The sequence below is a fragment of the Carya illinoinensis genome, chromosome 15 (genome assembly GCF_018687715.1).
Source record: "Carya illinoinensis cultivar Pawnee chromosome 15, C.illinoinensisPawnee_v1, whole genome shotgun sequence".
NCBI lineage: Eukaryota > Viridiplantae > Streptophyta > Magnoliopsida > Fagales > Juglandaceae > Carya > Carya illinoinensis.
The window spans coordinates 12,618,646-12,641,314 of NC_056766.1; the positions used below are offsets into that span (position 1 = coordinate 12,618,646).

At 37.0% G+C, this 22,669-nt stretch overlaps 2 protein-coding genes and 1 long non-coding RNA gene across 6 annotated transcripts; 1 reads left to right on the plus strand and 2 right to left on the minus strand.

Moving 5' to 3' along the window:
• On the plus strand, window positions 1–3,017 carry LOC122297567. The gene is made up of 3 exons (XR_006238813.1): window positions 1–50; window positions 136–182; window positions 2,637–3,017. It is a non-coding gene; the product is annotated as an uncharacterized LOC122297567 (long non-coding RNA).
• A 4,316-nt stretch (window positions 3,018–7,333) lies between these two features.
• On the minus strand, window positions 7,334–12,769 carry LOC122295943 (leucine-rich repeat extensin-like protein 5). Of its 4 annotated transcripts, XM_043105225.1 has the most exons (8): window positions 11,884–12,769; window positions 10,531–10,676; window positions 10,341–10,433; window positions 10,156–10,245; window positions 9,963–10,052; window positions 9,730–9,840; window positions 9,507–9,611; window positions 7,618–9,336 (listed from the first exon to the last, which is right to left on the minus strand). In XM_043105225.1, the coding sequence occupies exons 2-7, from the start codon at window positions 10,588–10,590 to the stop codon at window positions 9,525–9,527; spliced, it is 531 nt and encodes a 176-aa protein (XP_042961159.1). In that variant the 5' UTR covers window positions 10,591–10,676; window positions 11,884–12,769; the 3' UTR covers window positions 7,618–9,336; window positions 9,507–9,524. The 4 variants fall into 4 exon arrangements, with proteins under 4 accessions (XP_042961158.1, XP_042961157.1, XP_042961160.1 ...); XM_043105224.1 differs by lacking the exon at window positions 9,507–9,611 and having other exon boundaries at window positions 7,334–7,645; window positions 11,902–12,769; XM_043105223.1 differs by lacking the exon at window positions 9,507–9,611 and having other exon boundaries at window positions 7,334–7,645.
• LOC122295942 (protein FAR-RED IMPAIRED RESPONSE 1-like) lies at window positions 7,618–9,498 on the minus strand. Its single transcript, XM_043105222.1, has 3 exons — window positions 9,297–9,498; window positions 9,143–9,212; window positions 7,618–9,062 (listed from the first exon to the last, which is right to left on the minus strand). Exons 1-3 carry the CDS (start codon window positions 9,354–9,356, stop codon window positions 7,909–7,911), a joined length of 1,284 nt encoding a protein of 427 aa, XP_042961156.1. The 5' UTR covers window positions 9,357–9,498; the 3' UTR covers window positions 7,618–7,908.
• Window positions 12,770–22,669: the final 9,900 nt, after the last annotated feature.

The window sequence follows — 22,669 nt, forward strand, 5'->3', positions numbered from 1 at the left end:
CTTGGTGACTCGAAGGCTAACCGAGACGCTGGACCGATTCTTCCTCAAAGGTAGGTTTTTTTTTTTTTTTATACAATCTGTGTATGTTTGCGTGAATGCATTTCTTCTCACTCTCACCCCTTCTCTCACTCTCAGCCGGTTTATCCTTCAGACCCGAGCCGCTGCAAGATTCATCCTGAAAGGTTAGTTTTTTTTAAGTCTAACTCGAATAGTTTTAATCTTTCTTTTGTACTTAGAATACTAAATTATTGGGTCGTTTAATCACCTTATTGTTTAGAAAGTGTGCTGATATTTATTCGGGTTCTTGCTTTTGTACAATATACGATAAGTTTAAATTGTTGTTGAAAGTGATTTGAAAATTCTGTGTTTGGTATGAACATGTTAGTTGCTTATCAAGTCACAGTTGGTTTGGAAAGTGGCTTATTGAGGTCGTGCCCTATGTAGTAATTTGGGGTTCATACCGGGGATGTAAAGAAATCCGAAATGTGAAATGAAGGTGGCTGAACCAGTCTGAGGAGAAAAGTTTTTTTAGCTTTTAGCTATAATAGATAGATTATTCAAAAATTATTGTATAGTATTTTACGACCTTGAGATATATGTTGGTGATATGTCAGTTATTAGATTAAAAGTAGGTTTTGGTTTACCCAATCAATGAGGTTGATACCTGATATAGAAGAAAAAGTTTATGCCTTCTCGACCATTCTGTGCTTTGGTCTTACAATTGGGTGCTGATATGAAGTTTGTTCTCCTGCATGTGCTTTCCTCTTCTAATATCATACGGACATGGGTTTAATTTTACCTCTATAAATTATTTTATTTCTCCTTTTTTGTCTATGGGGGGGATTGAATTTTCCGTCCTTTAAAGTTTGATGGGTGATAGTATCATTGTATACATCATGTGTTAATGGATTAAAGCGTCACAGTTTTGTATTGTACACTTTTATTAGTATGCACAATAGATTATACTTTAAATGTGGAATGGTGGCAATGGTGGGTATGCTGAATGTGTAACTATTAATTTTGGGGTTTTTAGGTTTTCCATTGGGTTGCCATTATCCACATAACTTGCTTGTTAAGATTTTGGGTCTTTGGGCATTGGGGGAAAGAGAGAAGGTATTCGAGAATGCAATAATAGTTGGAACTTCACATTTGGAGAATATGAGGACCCATTTGTTGTGTGCTACAACTGCATTTTAATGTTTGTCTTGTGTGAAAAGTAATATATTTGTTTTTCAATTTCTGGTTTCTTGATGGATTGCACCTGAGATTAGCCATGATTGAAGTAGTCATACAGGCCTAAAGTTATGCCACTATTATTGCAGTTATGGTTTAATGAATTTCGCATCTCGAGGGCCATGCATCCAATGGTTGATCAAGTCTTTTATATGCACATACTGTTTTGTTTTCCAGCATGCATCCAAAGCTTGGATACTCTTAAGGTTGTTTATACAAAGCTTTCTCATGTTGCGCATTAGAAACTGGTATTCACTTAAATCGTTTGGGGCATTAATAGGATGAGTTATTACTGGACAAAAACCACACTAGGTATCTCACATTTTGTTATGCTGTCACTCTTAGCTCATGCACACTCGATTTGTATATAAGTATATCTTATGTGTAATAACAATAAACCATTCGAACTTATTAATAAAAATAATTCAAATTAAAAATGGAAATAAAAAGGGGGGACAAAAAGAAACTGCAGAAAACCTCAGTAATAATAATATATTACACATTCTCTTGAGTGCTAACCATTTCGCTGGAGCCTTAACAATTTCTTTGTTGTTAAGATGTTGTATTTGCTATATTGAAAATCTTACAACCACCACATATGTGTATCGTTGGTTTGAATTCAAGCCCAACGATAGATCATCCACTGTCCAACAAACACAAAAGGCACAATAAAATTACCTCTGCTTTAATACTAAGGGGTAAATACAATTACATCTGCTTTAATACTATGACATACAAATCACCACCAAAAAACAGGGCAAAAAGCTTAACGTGAAGTCGGATAGAGATAAAATTAAAATTATCTCTTTATAGCTACTGAGCCTCATAACTTTATCAAATTACAAAACCATGGGGAATGGAAAAACCACTATTTATGGTTACTGATTTTGAGTTACAACGTACTTGCTCTAACCAAACCTACTTGGTGACATATTCACTACTAAATTATAACCCGAGCTTCCATAAAAGCTTTTTGTGAGCTGTCAAAGTATGTCTTCTACTGTCCCTAACTTGGAACAAATATTTATAAAAAAAACCTGTTTATATTAATTAATTTTCTCTATGATTTTATAAACTTGCACTGAACTCCGCCAACCCAAACATAGTGTGGAAAATGGATAGTTAGAGAAAGACAAATGCCATACTGCAGTTATGATCCAGCAACATACAAGAATGTCAGACCTGTACCTTATCAGGACACTAACTTCATACCACAACACAATGCAAAATTTTGTGGACAGCAAGCAGATACTGTAGTCGAGTCGGTAAGGAATACTCACCCCCCACCCATGAAATACTATTAACCTCTTGATCATTGAATTTTACCTGCGTTTTGTTGTTAGCATTTTACGCATGTAGCTACAACTGCATTGAACTTTTGGCATTTGTCAATCATCATCTAGATCAACTATGGCATCGAGTCAATCATCATCGTGTGTACTGAATGATCTTGAACTTGACTCGCCAAGTTGTTGGTGTGGTTTGAAAGCGCAATTAAAGATCTCCCGCACCCACAAAAATCCAAATAGGAAATTCTATGCTTGTCCAAAGTACCAGACGATAATTACTCTCCAACTTGTCCAATAATTTTTTTATTGCATGTACAATAAGTTATAGTAATTTTACATCTTGGATTTCTTGAATTGTACACAGGGACAAACAGGATGTTAATTCTTCGTTTGGGAAGATATACTTCAATCAGTACTACGTGAGACTGCCAACAAGACAAGAGAGAATGAACTTCGGATGAGAGAGGATGCTGTTTTGTTTCGTGAATTTGAAGCCCAACAAGAAAAGGAGAAACTAATAGAGAGAGAGAGAGAGAGAGTATGCTTAAGAATCAAGAAGATGAACTCGGAAGAAGGATGGCAACTATTAGGATTGGACGTATTTTGTTGTGCATGTGTTGGATTGTATCTCTTGTTAGATTTTTGGATTGGTTCTGAATGTGTATCCTAGTCGAGCTTGCCACTACTAAACTTATATGGTTATTGTGCATATATCCTTATATTTTCAGCCTGTAAAATATGTTTTGGAGCTTGGGATATTTTTAGGACAATCAAGCTTTTTGTGTATGAACTCCATGCTTTGACAGGTATGGATAGATAGAGCCAAGTAGAAATTTTGAAAATGCCATTGTGAATTTGTCTGGAAAATGGACTGAACGAAAATGTTCACCTCCAAATCTATCTTCGTTTTTGTATTGCTTTTTTGGGTAAATTTTGGCTTTGCTACAGATTGTAGTGGACGGTTTTATATGCACATACGTACTTTATAATGCAAAGTAAGCACAACGCTGGGAACCCTTTTCAAATTCTCTCCAACGGGTTCCATATAACCCTCCACTTGCAATGAAGGCGTTCATGCTTTGAATGCATGACATTCACTTCTCTCTTTTGAACCGCATATAAATTCCCTAAGTATTTATAACATCTCTTAAATACCTATATGTTTTATCCTTTAAATGCATGATAAATGTGAAGTGGTTTTCACGGACACTTTGATTTCGGCCTTTCCAAACTTTCACATTCAGACTTTGGTGAATCAAAAAGCATTGAGGACCAAATAGACGTACAATAACTTAAAATGCATAACCAAACATTGCCAACGGGTGAAATGCTAGACAACCAGCATGTATTCCAAGCATCCTCGTTCCCACATAAAGTACCTCCTCAAACAAGTCAATGAAAGCAACATGCATGACAAAGTATTCTCCTCGGCTGTCCAGCAAATTAAAACTTATGTGGATAAACTGCACCTATCCTTCGGGTGAACAACGGGAAATCATAAGGATGTATTTGTTAGTTGCTTCAAACACATTTTAAAGCCGGATCGAGTCTAGCATTTATTCGTATGCTATGTTAGAATAAAAGGCGTTCATTTAGGTACTGTAATCACTAAAGATTATAAATTTAGCATCCTACTGAAACTTGAATGAAAAATAGTACTACCATGTAAGATAGATCATTAAATTGCATTACATCCATGGCAATACCTCTATTTTTTGAAATCAGGAAAATTTTTATTCTCATCTCATTCAGAACCTGTATATACAAACTCATATCATAGTATTTCTTTATTGCCACAAAGTAAGACTGTACTTCCATAAATGTATATATATGAAAGCTCTTCATCATTTGAGGAATACTTTGATGAAGTAACTAAAGCATTTATGATTAGTGGAAGTTCTAAAAACCTGGCAGCACAAAATATTATTGCAGTTACAATAACCTAAACCTTAAAAAAAAAAATTTAAACATCATGTCCCCTCCACCCATATACTCTCACGATTAAGACCTTGCAAGCATCCTCTACAACTTCTCCTATGCAATATACTGAAAATATAAAAACTCCTCCAACCTGGTTAACAACATGGCATCACAATACTATAGGAGGAAACCGGGCAAGCATCACCAACCAGCCCAACGCAACCTCGGACATCATTCAATAAGAAAACCAGCTTCAAATTTGCTATATGCTCAACAACATGATGCACCACCTTCTGCAACTATGGTATCTAAGTAAACTATGGATACTGCCATACATATAACTTAGTAGTATCTGGAAAAAACTGGAAAACACTGTAGGTTTACCATATGAAGGGAAATATCCTTTAAAACCTCACCTTCTTCTCAAGGAACAACACAGAAAATTAACATTAAATGCAAAGGTGTAATGTTTACCCGAGTGGGATTTATGGAATGAACTCAACAAAAGCATTGAGGAATTTATCATATTAGCTGTCTGTCACAGTAGTATTGTAATTGTTAAGACTGTACAATAACAATAAGAGGCATGTGATGACCCGCTTTTGTGTGTATTTTCACTGAAGTGTTGTTTTTATTTTAATTAATATATTAATTTATTTATTTTAAATTAATGTGTTTTAAATTGGTTTTTGATTTATTTGATGTGTTTATTTTATTTAGTCGTTTTACGGTTTTTTTTAAAATCGTTTTCGGCGGATCAGTTTTAGTTTCCGGAGTGAGGACTGGACCTCATTTCTTTTCCCTCATCTTTTCTTTTTCTTTTCTCTTTTTCCTTTTTCTTTTTCCTTTTCCTTCTTTTTCTTTCTTTTTCTTTCTTTTCTTCTTCTTTCTTCTTCCTCCTCTCCCGCGTATGCACTTCAGCCCTTTTTCTCATTCCCGTCGCCGCTACTTTGACCGGCCAGTTCTCCGCCGTCCGGCCACCGTTTGGTGCGCCGTCACCACCATTCTCTTCCCCTTCCACCAGAGTTCATCCCCACCAATTTTCAGAGCCATCGGACCAGCCGTTAGCTTTCGAGAGCCGCCGGAAGTCGCTGCACCTGCTCTGTTTTTGCCCCTGTCGCCGGAATCTTTTTCAGCCCAGACCGCCGCCGTCCGGCCACCGTTTGGCTCGCCGCCGGTCTCGTTCGAACCCCCTCCCTCCGGCGCACCTTCCCACCAAATATCTCCCCCAATCGGCCGGCCGTTTGGCCGGAAAAGCCCTTTGAAGCCCCACGGTTTTTGGCTCGATCCGCCGCCGTCGCTCCACCTCCGGCCACCATTTCTTCACCACTTCATCACCGGTCCCTTGCCGTCCTAACCCACCTATTTCCGGCCTCCAACGACCACCGGAACAGCCCCTACGAGCTTGCTTTCCGATTTGAGTTTTCCGGCCTATTTCCGGCGTTTTCGCCGCCACCCACGGCCAACCACCACTTCCAATAGCTTCATAATCATCCTTAGGCCATTCCCTATCAATCCTAAGCCCTGGTTTGTCCCCGTTCAAAAATGGGTAATTTATTACCCACGGACACAGTGTAAATTACACTGTTACGTTGCTTTTCCTCCGCCGTTTGCAACGCCGCGAGCTTTCTAAAAATACCGTATAGCGCTGTAAGTATTTTCCAAACCCTATTTTCAGATTTTAATATATATTGCTCATTCAATTAATTATTGTTGTTGGTTGTTGATTCCGGACTGAGTCCGAGGAGTTTCGGGGGTCGGATGAATGGAGTACGGAGTTGTCTGTTTTATTGATTTATGTTGGTTGGTTATTTTATTATGCATTGATATGGCATTTCATGGTGCATGCACGTGTGTTTGTGGGTTTTGCGTGAAAAGCCTGTGTATTGGCGTGAGTGGTTTTGCGGGTGCGTGTGTATCACGAGCCCAAGCCGGGATGGGTTATTATCTCGGTGGAGCTCCTCTGGTCACTCGGGAGCGGAATAAACTGAGTGATGTCCCCTGAGTTGTCGAGAGAGATGACGGGAGCGGGGCTAGGGGATGCTTGGCTACGAACGCGCCGGGCGCGGAACCGGGCATCGCCCTACTCACCGACTCCGTGGCCCTTCGCTGGCGAGGGCTAGAGGATGCTTGGCTACGCACGCGCGGGGCGCGGAACTGGGCATCGCTTGTTAGGTGTCACATGCGTGGTGGTACTCTGCGGTGTGACACTGGAGCCAGGGTGTGCGGATGACCCCTAGGGGAGGTCATGGTGCATACGGTTAAAATTGGATAATGGTTTGTGAGGCCAAATGGGACTTTTGGCGTGGGCCAGATGGACTTCTGGCGAGATATTGGGCCAGATGGACTTCTGGCGAGATATTGGGCCAAATGGACTTTTGGCGGCCAAATGTGACTTTTGGCGTGTTTTTCGGAAAGGATATGTTTTTGGGTCAAATGAGATTTTTGGCGTGTGTGGAAAATTGTGTTTTATGGGCTTTGTGCATTGGGCATGTTTCATGCATATTGTTTGAGTTCTATGTGTTTTTATGTGGTAGTGTTTGGGTTTTACTTACCTGCAGAACCATTTTTGGGTTCCGTAGCTTTTGGTGCAGGTTTGGAGGATGAGGAGGAGGAGGCTGAGCTCGAGGATGCGGCTCCGCCGGGTTGCTGATGTTATGCTTTTCTTTATGGTTTTAAAACTGTATTTGTGTTTTGTAATATTTTATTTATGTATGCTTTAAACAGCTTGTATTATGTTAAGAAAAATTCTGGTACTTAGTTATGACTTTCGTTATCCGCTGCGTGTTTCTCGTGCACATTTGTTGCCTTTGCACACACTTGCCACCCGTCGATAGGATGGTGATCCGGGTTGTCACCATCCGGACGTCTCGAATTCCCCGTGTTCGGGCGTGGGGATTTGGGGGCGTCACAAGGCATTCCCTATCATTATATAAATGCTAGTCATGTCCCCTCCACTTCATATACAAGAAGGGTTACAACACCTATTCTCCACTCCCTATACATATCCATTTACTCGAGGTATTGGGATGTTTGTCAAAGTATACTTATCAATATTGACATGATGCATTTACAAAGGTCACTATACAATATCCCCCAACATATCAGGTTGCATTCAGCTCTACAGAAAATACCTCTATTGACAGGATCTGTACAAATTGTTGACAGTTGATCCGGATCAAAAAGCGACCCATTTCCAAAAACTGCAATAAATGACCAACAAGTCCAAATTAGCACGCAAAGAAAAACTTAGATCAAGGAACAATAACAGAACATTGTCATATTGATCGACAAATTCTTTTAACGTCGTGCCGGAATGTACATATCCGTTGAAGAAGGCGTTCATGCTTTCAGACCGCTGGGTAGTGCTCATACCAGCCCAAAATACACCTTTCAGAAAAATCGGTACCCAAAAAGACCTCTCTGTGTACAACCCCTCCAACCATGCATTTCCCATTAGGCCATACTATTGTATTAGTTGCTGCCACTTCTGCTCAAATTCATCACAAGTCTGTGTATCATAGACTGCATTCAGAATCGCAGCCTTCAACCCTGTGTCGTAATCACAGTGGGATCCCAATTTCTTTGGCAATTTTCGCATTATATGCCAGAGACAGTATCTATGCCTTGTTTGCAGGAATACAATGCCAATGGCATTCTTCATTGCCCGGTCTTGGTCTGTTATGATGGCTCGGGGTGCCCGTCCATTCATGCATTCTAGCCATGCTTCAAACAACCAAACAAACGTACTTGTATCCTCGCTTGAAATTAACCCTGCCCCTAGGAGTATGGACTGTCCATGATGGTTGACACCAACAAAGGGAGCGAACGGCATTCTGTATCTATTTGTTAGGTACGTTGTATCGAAAGTTATAACATCCCCAAAAACCTGGTATACTGCTCGACTTCGTGTGTCAGCCCAAAACACATTTCTCACTCTAAACTCATCATCCACATCCATCACGGACACAAACCCATCATTCATTTTCCTCATTCTCTTAAAGTAGTCATTTAGGGCTTCACCACCCCCTTTACCCATTCTTAAATATCTGGCTTTGTCGATATAATTCCTGCAATCTTTTTCCTGGAACTCCAAATTCTCAAACCCCCCAGCTTCATTCACAAGTGCTTGGAAATTTTTATTCATCCGAATACCCGCTCTGCCATTCAAATCGAGCATCCTCTGACTGTATTCATCTAAAACTTTGTGAGATCTAAAGAATCTAGATTTCTTTGGGCTAACAGTACTATGGTTGTGAAGCAGCTCTACAGTGGTCAACACCCATTCCCCATTCACAAACCGAGCATTTACTTTTGCCTTACAATCGGTTTTTGTCGTTGGTCGGGGCTTAGCTAAATTACTATAGCTAGGATAATACCTTCCCCCACGTGCACATCCAATCGTCACATACTTGGCATTCCCATCTAGATCTCTCTTTGTCCGTTTGATAATAACACCAAAACCCTCTTGTTTGGCATATCGTTTGTAATACAGCAAAACCTCTTTTTCGTTTGGAAATTTCATACCAGCTGTTGGAGGGTCATCTTTATCATCATCATTGCAAGATAGATCATTCATCCCCTCCGCATCTGGTGATATATTTATGTCCGTTTCAGTTTCTGAAAATCCAAATTCAAACCAATATTAGCTTCTCACAATATGGCATGGGATGTTAATCAGTATATGACTAAACGTGTACCTCCAACATTCATTTCAGTTGCGCAATGTGGGTAGGGGGTACTTGGTCCGGATGGTGGCATTGTTGAATGCTGTATTTTCCTTACTAACCTTAATCAGTAAGGAAAATACGGAGGTCGAAACAAAAACCAAGAAAATAGACTGAAGTGAACTACCTGAGTTGTATTGTCACCTCGTCTTTGCTCATCAGGATTACTAGATGTAGGGGATGGCATGGTTGGTCCAAAGGGTGGCAATGAGGAATAATGCAGTTACCCACAAAGTTGCACTGTGTTAGAATAACTGAAACCCACGCACCCACTAGTATAAACAAAAATTTCCTTCATGGGAAATATAGAGTTACAGAAAATAACTCTGTGACCTACATGATCATCTTCAGATCGTCAGAACTCCTCAAGATTACTCAACGCAGGGGATGCCAACGGAGGTCCAAAGGTTGGTTTTGCAAAAGGGGGTGGCATCGCAACATACTGCAGTTACCGCATGACAGTGTTAATATATCAAACACACGCACACAGTATAAATAAATAAAGAAGATGATCAATGGAAGTTCTAAAAAATATTAAATGTGAGATTAAGGTTAACTACCTGGGTGGTTTGGCCTTCACCTCGGCTGAACTCCTCCAGATTAGTCGACGAAGGGGATGGCAATGAAGGGACAAATGGTGGCATTGCGAAGGGGGGTGGCATTGCCACATACTGCAGTTACCCACCCCACTGTGTTAGAAATGCCATAACCCGCACACAAACCATAAATTAAAAATCAAAACATAATTAATTAAATTCAAAAAAATATTAAAGATGAGATTGAGGTGAACTACCTGCATGGTATGTTCACCTCGGCTGACCTCCTCCGGATTACTCGACGGAGGGGATGGCATCATTGGTCCAAAGGGTCGCATTGGGACATACTGCACGAACTCGGACTATGTTAGAATAACTCAAACCCACGCACGCACGATAAAAAAAATATTAAAATTAAAATGGTTGCAAGATCCGAATGAAGCCTCAAACCTGGTTTGTATCTTCAGCTCGACCCAACTCCTTCGGATTACTCACCATTGAGGATGCCATGTTTGGTCCAAAGGGTGGCATTGCGACATACTGCAGTTACCAACCCACTGGGTTAGAATAACTCAAACCCATGCAACAAAATAATATATATAAATATATATATAGAAAAGGTAAAATAACTTTACCTGGCTACCCCAAGCATATGGATATGGAATTGGAAATGTATTAGAAGGCATCATATATGGCGGATTATATGGATTTACAGTACCATAGTATCCCTATAACATACAAAAAAGTGCCTTTAATGGATTAAGTAAATTTTACAAGAAAATATTTGACAACACAATAGAATCAAATAACCAGTGTGTATCCTACATGGGTCGTAGAAGTCGACGTAGATGGCCTGGGTGGCCTTCCATCTTCCTCTTTGCCCATCACAATTGTTGGACTAAGTATTGGGAACAAGAATAATGCATCAACATAAGAAATCCCTCAACCACCACATTACCCTAATCAAGCAACTGCAACATGCATTCAAAATATAATGTCAGAAAAATTATATTTTTCCACGAAAAATGCTAAATAACCCTGATAATCAATCCTCATAACCTAATTAGGCATACTCCAAGTACAGAAAAGAAACACCCCTAATTAGATGTTCAAGAGCTTGCCAAAAACTGCCCAAAAACCTCATTACAAGTAGTACAATTCAAGACTAAAAAGGCCAGTTGTAAATGCGATAAGCAAGCTAACGGATATCCAATGCAGGATTTTTGGCAAGTAAAACAGGTTCTATGTGCCATCTTTAACCACGAAAGTCAGATTAATTGGAGGCCCACTGTGTATTATGGACATGGTTTTGTCCTCTTTATTTTTGTTCATTCTGCACACACACACACACACACACACACACACACAAAAGAAGAAGAAGAAGAATTGGAAGAAGAAGAGGCTGTAAATGAGTTGGGGAAATTATCATATAGATGGGGTCATGGGTTTTTGATTTCCCTCTCAAAAGACCTAAACTAAGTCAGTCATTGCCTCCTTCTGATTATGAATAACAAAATTTAAACAAGAAGCAAGGAAAATCATGCTAATCAGGTGGGGCCTCCATTCAATATACAATTTGTTATTACCCTCCATTCCAATCTCATGCATCAACAAACACAAAAGCAGCATCATGATTATCACAATATCAAATTCATTTCATAAAAACCCAAATGATCCATGCTGACATTCACCTCTCAGGTGAAAAATAAAATCACAAACTGATTTGGTTAAACTAAACAACACCTACTTCGGCATACAGCTAGGTACATACTCACCTACAATTTCTAAACCACAATTCTTCAAATGAGCCTCCACAATCCGACTTAAAGGCCATGTCCAATTCTATTCTACACATTTATAGAAGGAAATATATCGAAATGCCCCAGATTGTTAACCAAAACATCATAGGTAAATGCCATGCACCTTCAAACAGTAAGGGAATCACCAAAACCCTATAAACACGAAGCAAACCCACAAACAATTATAAGCAACATATCAAAAAAATTTGTATTCCTTCACTTTAACACCACAACATCCACCTCTTCGACAGACCCAAATATTTACATCCAACATATATAATATTCTGCTTTAATACTAAACGTAATAACAGAAGCTTCAAGAAAAGGAAAAATTTTTCCTACATATATTGACTTAATCGACGCTCGAGGAGGGACTTACGCTCAAAGAGGCACTTACGGAACTATTCCAGCCGGAGCTTGGTGATTACCACCAACGGATTGCTGCAGACGTTGATAGTGGACCCGATTCCCTTCTCTTGGATGTTCCGCTCGGTTTGTGCCGCTCGACTTCCGGCGACAGACGTGGACCACCCACCGCAACCGGGGTTCTGCAATAACTCAAACCTAGCTGATCGACCCAACACCGTGCCGGAATGATGGACCTACACGGTGCCACAGTGCTGCAACAACCCCCTTTCCGAAGTATTTTCCACCTGCGGTGCGCCAGCGCCGGCCAACGTTTGAGTTCAGGGAAAACGACCCGGGGGGGGGGTAGGGGAAAGCAGGACGCGGGAGAATGAAGCACAAATGAAGAACGCGGGGGGGTATGGAATTGAAATTCACCTCCTGAACAAAACGCCGCGTTTTCCCTAAAAAAAAAAAAAAAATTATTGCCACGTAGGCGGAGTGGGGAGGTTGCGTGAACAGTAGGTCCTTGTATAGAAGAACTCAAAAAAATCACATCACCAAATAGATGTCGCGTCGCGTCGGTTTACTGTTTAACCGTCACAAAATATATCAGTTAGGTTTATGGTTTTTTAAAGTAATTGTTAGTGCAATCAATTGATCGGATCGTTTTGAATGGTCTACTGTACTGAGTCCCAGAAATAGGAAGATACACTTGACATTTGATTGTCGTAATTGATCAGGCACTACTGGTAATCGAAGAACTCCCATCCCATGCACGTTCTTTGCATTCTTAGATAAAGATATTTGGGTAAAAGTCACGTCTTGCTCTCGCTCTCGCTCGCGCCCTTTACATGATTTTAAAGGTATGAGCTTAGTCCAACTCGATCGGAAAAGAAAATGTGGGCATCATTTGGAACACTTTGTTTGACTTCCCAAGACTGCAAACATGCTGAACTACTACTTCCCCACAAAATAAATGAAGGCTAAAAGTAGTAGTAGTTTGGGACGTAAAGCAAAAGGGGTGTAGGAGACGTTGTAACGTGAAGAACTAATAAGGATTAGCATGCATTAATCATATCTGTTACAAATTCAGAACACACCAAAAGCACCCGATCTTAATCTCCTTTTAATACACCTAATCTTGGTATATAAATAGACCTAAGATTCATCCTCATTGCATGCTCAATATTATATCTCGATAAGCTGGAAAAACAATAAAAAAATGGCAATTCAAACCCTAATTCTAGCTACGCTTTTACTTCTTGCAATGGATCATGCACATGCAGACAACTCCTCCCAGCTCGGTCCAAACAGCAGCAACAACAGCTTTGGTAATCTCTCAGATCGTGATGTCACGACCTTAAGCATCGAAGAGGTCCGTTCTGTCAGAAAATTCATCCAGTTAGTTCCGAAGCTCAAGAGTGTTCGGGTATTCGCCTCTTTTAATGATGACCTGAAGAAATGCGAGGAGGGTTTGATTGATGGCTTAACAACCCTAGCTATAACACTCGAGGGTTTGAGCATGATGAGTACTACTGACCCTACGAAGAGACATGCAACGACTGCACATTCCTTGAGGGATATAGAGAATCAGATCATGAATTTCAACAACTTCTGCCACTCTGCACTGAGTGATGAAGACGATCTTATAATGCAGCTGCTTGACAAGAAACTTGATAATCTTTATTTGCTCATAAATAATTTGGCATCTCGTGTTCCTGATCCATTCAATTGATCAAATCCATGCATTTATCCCAAACAATCAAAGAATTGAAGATGAAACAAGTTAAGAAACTTGTTCAAGTTAATAAACAAGTTAATTATTTATACCCTGATATGTTACAGTACGGAATATTTAACATGCAATATTAAATATTGGATTAAGTCACGGCCTTATGTGTTTATTAATTACTGTATTTTTCTCTAAATTAAACTATTTAATTTAAGTGAAATTGAGTGTATCTTGATCCTACAATTGAAGCTCTTTTGCATCCTTTGTGATGGGTGTTTTGCGTCCACTCTGCGGAATTCCTTTTTTCTTTGCAAATGATTTTTTGCAGTGTTTTTTAGACTCTTTGCAGCGACGAAGGATCACCACAAAAAGTTATTTTTCTTGTAGTGATCATGATATTTTTAGCTCCAATATTATCCTAAACTAATCTAATCATAATGTCTTATATGAAAATATTGATCATTACAACAAAACTCTTTTTCCTTTTTAATTGCTTTATTCTTCAGATTTAAAATTATATATATATATATATATATACTTAATTACTTTTTTCACCTACAAAATATCAATGATTTTTCCACATGTACGTACCAAACTTTGACGGTTATTAACGATGGTTATGAATAAATATTTCTTATACTTTTCAAATTGAAGAGGTTACGATTGTAATTTTATTTTTATCTATTTAGAGTTTGTACAAATCACTATTCGTGTATATATATATATATATATATTGTTGATGGGATTGCAATCCTCTCAAATTCTACGAGAAAGATCATGACTTCTTAAATATGTAGATTTTATATTGTATTATTTTTGTAAGGTTCGCATGACATTGTGTGTCCATTTTTCTTCTTTTTGAATTCAATTATGTCAAACAAAGAAATATATGTATTAGAAAGTATCCTATTGACGTAGATAAATTACGTCAGATTTGGATACATACGTACCCTAGAATTCTTAGTTTCTGTTTGAATAGACTATAGAGCAAGAGAGCAACAGACATATAAAGTAAGCAATACAATTTTTGTTAGACATTTAATATTGTCTGAGAAAGTCACCAACGACATTTAGAATTGTTTTGGAGTCCACTTTAAATAAGCTCTAAGCCTAATTAATGGAACTGATCTAAAGATTTTTTTTTTTTTTGGGTGGTGATCTAAAGAAATTAATAGGCTGAAGTTGGTATATATATAATTAAAGGACTCAAGATCATTAGGAAGTTCATTAGAAAATGTCTATTTATTTATTTAGCTTTTTGTGGTAAGAAGATAAAAGATTAAAGAAGAAGAAGAAGAAGAAGAAGAAGAAGAAGAAGAAGAAGTAGAGACTAGGAGATAAGAAAGAGAACTGAATTTAAGGGCATCTGTTATGAGAAAGTGGTAGCATAATGAGAAAGTGGGATATACCCCTAGCGATGTTTAATTTTGTTTTTAATTTCTTTTTTTTTTGTTAGTTTTCTTAATTAATTTTTACTTATTTTTAAATGTTTTTAATTTTGGAATTTGTTGTGACACGTAGATGCTTAATTGCTAAGGATGCTAGCTAGCTTCCTCATGGTAAATGCATGTGAGCTATTTTGGTTCAAATACCTTGACAAATGACATTGATGATCAATGTGTTAATTTGGCACGTCTTCTTGAAAAGCATTTGTAAACTGCAAAGACTAAAGAAGATTGACATGAGAGAGTCTCCACAGATTAGGAATCCATCAAATTCTGCTGCAATCATTGCGTACGTCATGCATGTTGTATCCGAAGAGGAAGTTTCTTGGCCTTGAAGTTACGGGCCGTTAAATGAGTGAACGTGATAAGATTAGCGGAGAACTTGCATGTGTTCGGAAAACACAAGGAATTTTCCATTGCCTAATTAACTTGACTTTTATGGTATTTGCTTCGATAAAAAATGTACGTGCTCGGTAGCCAACCTTTAGTATTTTGGCTTGATCATAAGCTTCTTAAGCAACGTGCTTAAATGATGATTAGAGTATAGAATTCATCAGTCAAATTAATAATAAAAAAATAGTACAGAATTCTCATAATTTCAGTACTACAAATCTAACTCTCCATATATACTCAACTTGTTAATCAAATTAGTAAGGATCTTTGTATCAGACATCTTTAGGGTGTGTAAGGCGCACTTAAGACTTTCGAAATAGGCAATAATAAATTAGAGAAATGATATTTGCAATTATAGAGTCTGCAAACGCTATGTAGTTTCTTTTAAAAAAATTGTAAAAATGTGAGACCTACATGAAAAAGATCAACGAACTTTTTAATAGTGAATCTCATACTTTTTCAAAAGATTTGCATAATACTTGCATATTCCATGACTGTATATAGTATTATTCAATGATAAATATTGCTTAGGTCATGCACCATACACACTACGCTTATAGCACACTAGCGTGCATATATATAGCGACTCAAGCCATGCGAGTTTACCACCGATTGCACTTGTCACTCCATCGTTGGGGCCGGGCTTACGTGATACTATATTTAATGGACTACTAACGACACACTAATATATAGAAATTAGATCAAAATGATCGATCAAGGTCGAAAGCAAAAAATGTATAACCTAATTAATAATATGTTACCAGAAGCTAGCATTAGTTGGTTGACTAAAATTGTAAAATATAGTTCTTGATTTGGCCTAAAGTTAGAACAAGATATTTGGGGTGTATCATATGGGATCCCATACATTACATACCCTTATCCTTATCATATAAAGGTATCACAATCTACCCCCATAAATTCCCGACATCCTCATCGGGCCTGTTCGTTGCAGGTGACACGGCTCAAGTTTCACATTTTTGATTGTGATAAGTTCTGATACCATTTATAATGCCCCAATGAAATGTCTAAATCACATGATCTATACTTCAAAAGGACTAGTCAATAATATAATTGAAGTTCTATTGAAATCTTATAAAGAGCAAAAATTTTTTATTCCCAAGTAATGTGGGATCCCATATACTACCTACTCTTATTCTTATCATAAGTAGCATATATATATATATATATATATACCACTTCCTTACGTAGTACCAGCTAGCATGAGTTGGCAGACCCAATGCCATTTTCTAGTGTGGGTGGGACTTGAGTCTAATGTCTGCATATAATATACATGCATTTATTATCACAGAAGATCGAGCAAGAACGCGGAAAGAGAACAGCCAAATTAAGAAACGTGTGGAGCCCTTCATGATCGATCACAGATTCAACGTAAGCGTCATCCTCCTCCTCAATAGTTACTTTATTCCGAGTCTGGATTCGTCTGCATGTAAGCAAGTAGCTTGCTTCTTTCTTGTCGGTTTCAATGCGAATATCTTCAAACATCTTGTCGCGTTCAAACTTCACGTCCACGACGCGTTTAAGCATTGTCCGCTGCATATGTAGAGCACTCCAGAGTCCAGAAGTTTAAGCATTGATTTTGTATTATATCATTAGATTTATAAGATTGGAACGTAATATTTGAAGTTTTTTTTTTGGAGTCTGGATTTTATAGATTAATCACACCAGAAGTAGTCAAAGATGCCGCCTGATTACTTTTTGAATAATGATGGGTTTTTTGTCACCTACTCTTTTTATTTTTTGTTTTTAATCATCTGTTTGGTATGGGTATGCCCCAAATTTTTCATTGTGTTCATGAATCTTAGGGCTGTTCTTGTTTGTTTTCTGAAGTAGATAAGCATAATGCACAATGACTTCATAAGCCGATGATTCAAAAATGGAAAATGGCCGGGAATATTCATGAAGAGGTAGATACAGATGGAACCTAATGTATTTTGCTAAGTGGGATCGACATCAGTCTACACTACAAAAAAAATGAGCATGTGTAATAAATTATTTATGATAAAAATGACTATTTGTAACGAAAATTGACTCATTTTATAAATATGAAATAATTATTTTCACAGAAAATAATTTGTCACAAATAAACAATTTTCTTGTGGTGCTCGCAAGATTAGGTCCACTCATCCTTTTGACAAGATTATAATATTCAATTACAGTGGGAAAAAAGAAAAAACAGTGACATATAGAGAGTAAGGTTTCGCGGATGGTTGATTCTTTCTACTTGCAAGTCATGTAGAGGACATACATTTTGCACCATTAATCTCGTGGTAGAATTTGATTTGTAGGATCCGAAATTTTAAATATCTCCTATAAATTATATTTTGTCGTGTCAGCAGCGTAAATATTGTTTGTTTGACTTGTAAATAAAATTTTTAATCATGAAAATAAGTGTTACTTACCTTATTAAGGTCTTGTTTGGTTAAATAAATCATCACATCGCATCTCATCATATCATTACAATTTTTTCAAACTCATCTATAAAATATAATAAACAATTCAAATTTTTAAAATTTCAACACAAAAATAATATTATAATAATATTTTATTTAATCTTCAACTTTTATCTCATTTCATCCGTGTAACCAAACAAAGCCTTAAAAATTTCTTATGGTTCCTAAAAATTGCAGCATTTTTTATAAGATCTAATTTGCGTCTCGTTTCAAATTTGATTGTTAAAATGGATAAAGCATAAACTATCTATCACAATCTTAATATTTCAATCAATTTTGCTACTTACTGAACAATGTTAATAATTAATAAAATTATAACACCAATAATTTTTTAGGTAATTGATGTGACAAGTTTTTACGTCAGTTCTAAAGAGATCGTTTCTAGTACAAATTGTAACACATGATGTCAATAATTGAGTACACATGTCAGTTTGTAATTGGAGTAACATTGAGGTGCAAGAGTTCTAATATATAATATTACTTTTACGTATTTTTTGCGTATTTTATTGATGTGATTAGTCAAAAAAATTATTATATATTAAAAAAATAATACAACTAATCATATTAGTAAATTACACAAAAAAATACGTAAAAGTAACTACGTATAGAATTTTTGAATTAATAAAGAATAACTAATACACCTTATATTATCCACATGATATAATTTGATTTAGAAAATAAATTTTAAAATTTAACTTTTACAAATCAAATTATGCCATGTGGATAATTTGTGGCATAGAAACTTAAATAAATTGCTTTCTAATGAAGAAGCTCCAACCAAAGACTTGAGTTTTTCTTTTATCGGTTACTCAACAACTGATTGTTTACTCAATAACTAGGGAGATACTTTTTTTTTTTTGATAAAACAATCAACTTCATTGAGATAAAATGATTACAAATATTTATCAAACCATAATGTTTGAAAAATAAATTCTATGATTACATATATTTATCAAACCATAAGGTTTGAAAAAGAAATTCTGGAACACAATTCCACCACATTTCTATACTATCAACCTTCCAAGCATATTTAGCCAATTGATGTGCTGCCCTATTCCCCTCCCTATGCACATGAGAGAAAACACAAGATGTAAAACAACATTTTTAAGTCTTCAAATTTTTGAAAATAGTGCCCCAAAGATAGAATCTAGCATATTATTTTGCTGCAAAGACTCCACTAACAGCAAACAATCACTTTCCACCATAATATTTGTAATCCCTATAGTCGAACACAATTGAAGGCCTCTGAATACAGCTAACAATTCTATGGCCTCAGGCACTTCTACTTCGGATTCAACCTTATTGGTAGCCATCACTACCTTCCCTTAATTAAGCATCCCTAAAAATGCCCCAACACCCACCTAATGAAGGTCACCAAAAATAGCCCCATCTGTATTCATTTTAAGCACTTGCTTTGTGGTGGAACCCAACTATACTGATGTTTGAGCTGCATAATAGGCTTCAAAATCACTTCCTTATAACTCTTCATAGGACACAAAGCATGAAATTGGACTTAGACAAATTTTATAAAATTCCATCTTATTCCTCCTATGCCAAAAACCCCAAGCCAAACAAAAAAATAACCCTAAATCATTCCCACATTACTCTCTACCACCTACAAAGCAATATCCATAACTGTATTGCAGTTTGAGTCAATCAAAGAGGGAAAAAATTGAAGCCATAATTCTTTAGGCTAATTACATCCAAAAATAGCATGGAGTAGATGCTCTATAGGATGCAAACAGAAAATACATTGAGTCTCTAAGATGACCTTCCTCTTATGCAAATTTTCTTTTGAAGGAAGCCCCTCCTTGCGAGCATGCCATGCAATTACTTTTATTTTATTAGGAATTTTCAGCTTCCATAAAACATTCCATAACCTTTGCTGTGTTACCATCGATGAAGAGCCTACCCCTCAAACTCTTTGCTATGAAAAGATAAATCTGTAGCAGCTTTTAATAGGGCTGAAAACCGACTGACCGGTTTTGATTTTCTACCTAAACCAAAATCGACCGGTACTTCAAAAATATGGAGTTAAACCAGCCGAAACCGACCGTGCATGGGGGAGAAAACCGGCTGGTTCCAGTCAGTTTCGGTTTAGTAAGTCGGTTTGGGCCGTGGGGTTTGGGTCCTGTTTTGGGCCTTTTATCCAATACATGTTTGGGTTTTATATATATATATATATATATATATATTTTCCTGAATTCATCATCTAACATCTTTTTAAGTTTTTGTTCTTAACTAATAATTCAATTCATCATCCAAGATCTTGTAAATTCATCATTCATCATATTAACTAACTAATTACTATATTACTTACTACATAATTAAAAATAAATAAAAATAACTTCACTAAATATTTAGTATTACATATTTCAAATTTGGAAAACAAGCCAAGTTGTCTTAGGCATAGCAAAAATGCAAGTAAAAAAATAACATAAATAAATGAAAACAAATTGTCTCAAAGACTTAAACATAGAAACAATGCAGAAAATTAAGAATATCGATCTTCAAGTTCGCTCATTATTGCTTTAAGCTTTCAATCTTCAATCGTCAATACTTGTCACGTTCAATTATGCGGTCAACTCTATAAGAATAAATAAGAATAAAATATCAAATGTTAGTGAATTCATATTATGAAAAATATGAAAAATTAAATTACAATGAAAACAAAGAAAACATTACCTGATTCTACTACAAAGCTCTCTACATTATCCATAGCCTCTCGGATATCAATGTGTGTTGACGGATACCTTAACCAATTTTGAGTGCAAATAACTGTCTCAACAGTTCTCAGAGCCAACGAACTCTGAAAAGGATCAAGCACATGACCTCCCGTACTAAATGCTGACTCGGATGCAACCATGGAAACAGGCATGGCCAATAAGTCTCGTGCAATCCTCGCAAGTATAGGATAGTTAGCCTCATTTATTTTCCACCAAGTCAACAAGTCAAACGATTCCCTGAGTACCTCACAACCATCTCATAAATGTCGATCCACTTCAGTTTTGGTAATACTAGATCCCATGGTGGAAGATGCCCTATACCACTCCTTGAACCATTTGGTCTCATGTTTGCCATCACCTTCATTCATGGATCTAGATGTTGGAGGGGGTTGAGAAACTGGGGTACTCGTGGTGGAACTGAATGTAGCATTATACTCTGCATACAAATATGCTAATACCTGTCTCACATTCAAAACCAACTTCTCAGCACGAAACTCATCATGGATTTTCTTCAAATGGAAAGTAAGAAGTCCTAACTTGCTTCGTGGATTAAGCACAACAGCAATTAACATGAACAAGTTCATCCTATCTAATGACCCCAATACTTATCATATTTGGCTCTCATGTTTATGGCCATACTCCTCAAACAAATATTAGTACTCTCGCTCAGCATAATCAATTTAGTTTGGAGATCACAAATCTCTAAAAAACTAGTGTTGGCTGTCACATATAAAAATCCAGAAAATCTAGTAGTGGCTTCATAAAATATCTCTAAAAACTTGACAAACACTGGCACTGTCTCTCATTCTGCAGTTTTAGGAGGTCCCATGTGCCCATCATCAAAGTAAGAAAGGAAATTATAATCCTCACTATCCATCTGCCTGAAAGCCTTCTCAAACTTCTCAGCTGCCTCCAACATCAAATAGGTTGAGTTCCATTGTGTCTGTACATCAAGACACAACATTTTCTTACTATCAATTTTTTCTTTTTCTGCACATCTCTTAAACTTGTCTAATCTTGCGGGAGATGAATGCATATATCTAATTGCATTTCTAACCATTGTAATGGCATCATTGCACTCCTTCAAACTCTCACTCACAATAAGATTCAATATATGAGTACAACATCTCATGTGCATATACTTACCCCCAAACAAATTCCCTATCAAAAACTGTTTCAAATAGAAAATTGCAGTATTATTTGAACTTGCATTATCAACAGTTACAGTAAATATTCTATTAATGCCCCAATCAAGCAAGCACGACTCAACATATCTTCCAATGGTATCCCCTCGATGATTAGGGATTAAACAAAAATTAATTATTTTTTTTCCTGCAATTTCCAATTCTTATAAATAAAATATGCAGTTAGACACATATAATTCAAATTCTGTATTGATATCCATGTATCTGTTGTCAAGGAAATCCTCATGCCACCATCTTTAAACACTTTTTTAAGTTTCTCATTTTCTACTTTATACAACTTCATACAATCTCTTACAACTGTGACACGACATGGAACTTTAAACCGAGGTTTAAGAGACCAAGCAAATTTTCTAAATCCCTGTCCTTCAACAATCTTAAATGGAATCTTATCAATAATTATAATTTCTGCAATAGCCAACCTCGCAATCTCTTCACTAAATTTGTGGGTTATGAGAGTGCTTAATGTACTACCATCACTCTCTCCAACCCCCTCCTCAGGTGATGCCTCACCTGTCAATATTTTTTGATACCTATCCAAAGGTCCATATTTATGAGAATTTTTATGACAGGAAGGAAAATGATTTTGCATCGTTGAAGTTCCATTCCTCTTCAAGTGGCAAGCGTACATCTTGCCACAATAATTATATTTAGCCTTTGGATCATCTACAAGACAACCATCCACCTTCATAAAATGATCCCATATAATCGATTTGTCCGTCCCTTTCCGTTTCTTACGTAATGGACAAGTACTACTAGTAGGGGCACTAGGGGGTTTTGAAACATGGGTCTCTCTCACATCTTCTTCCAAATTAATTATTGATTGAGGTTCATTTGTATCAACATCA

What these genes read in the sequence shown, in the direction of transcription:
- LOC122295942 (XM_043105222.1), bottom strand. Translation starts at nt 9,356, where the DNA reads ATGCCATCCCCTACATCTAGTAATCCTGATGAGCAAAGACGAGGTGAC. An exon ending in GAGGTGACAATACAACTCAG is followed by an intron (nt 9,213 to 9,296) that starts GTAGTTCACTTC and finishes AGGAAAATACAG; the next exon opens with CATTCAACAATGCCACCATC. An exon ending in AACTGAAATGAATGTTGGAG is followed by an intron (nt 9,063 to 9,142) that starts GTACACGTTTAG and finishes TTGGATTTTCAG; the next exon opens with AAACTGAAACGGACATAAAT.
- LOC122295943 (XM_043105224.1), bottom strand. Translation starts at nt 10,590, where the DNA reads ATGGGCAAAGAGGAAGATGGAAGGCCACCCAGGCCATCTACGTCGACT. An exon ending in GAGCTGAAGATACAAACCAG is followed by an intron (nt 10,053 to 10,155) that starts GTTTGAGGCTTC and finishes GAGTTCGTGCAG; the next exon opens with TATGTCCCAATGCGACCCTT. An exon ending in GAGGTGAACATACCATGCAG is followed by an intron (nt 9,841 to 9,962) that starts GTAGTTCACCTC and finishes GGGTAACTGCAG; the next exon opens with TATGTGGCAATGCCACCCCC.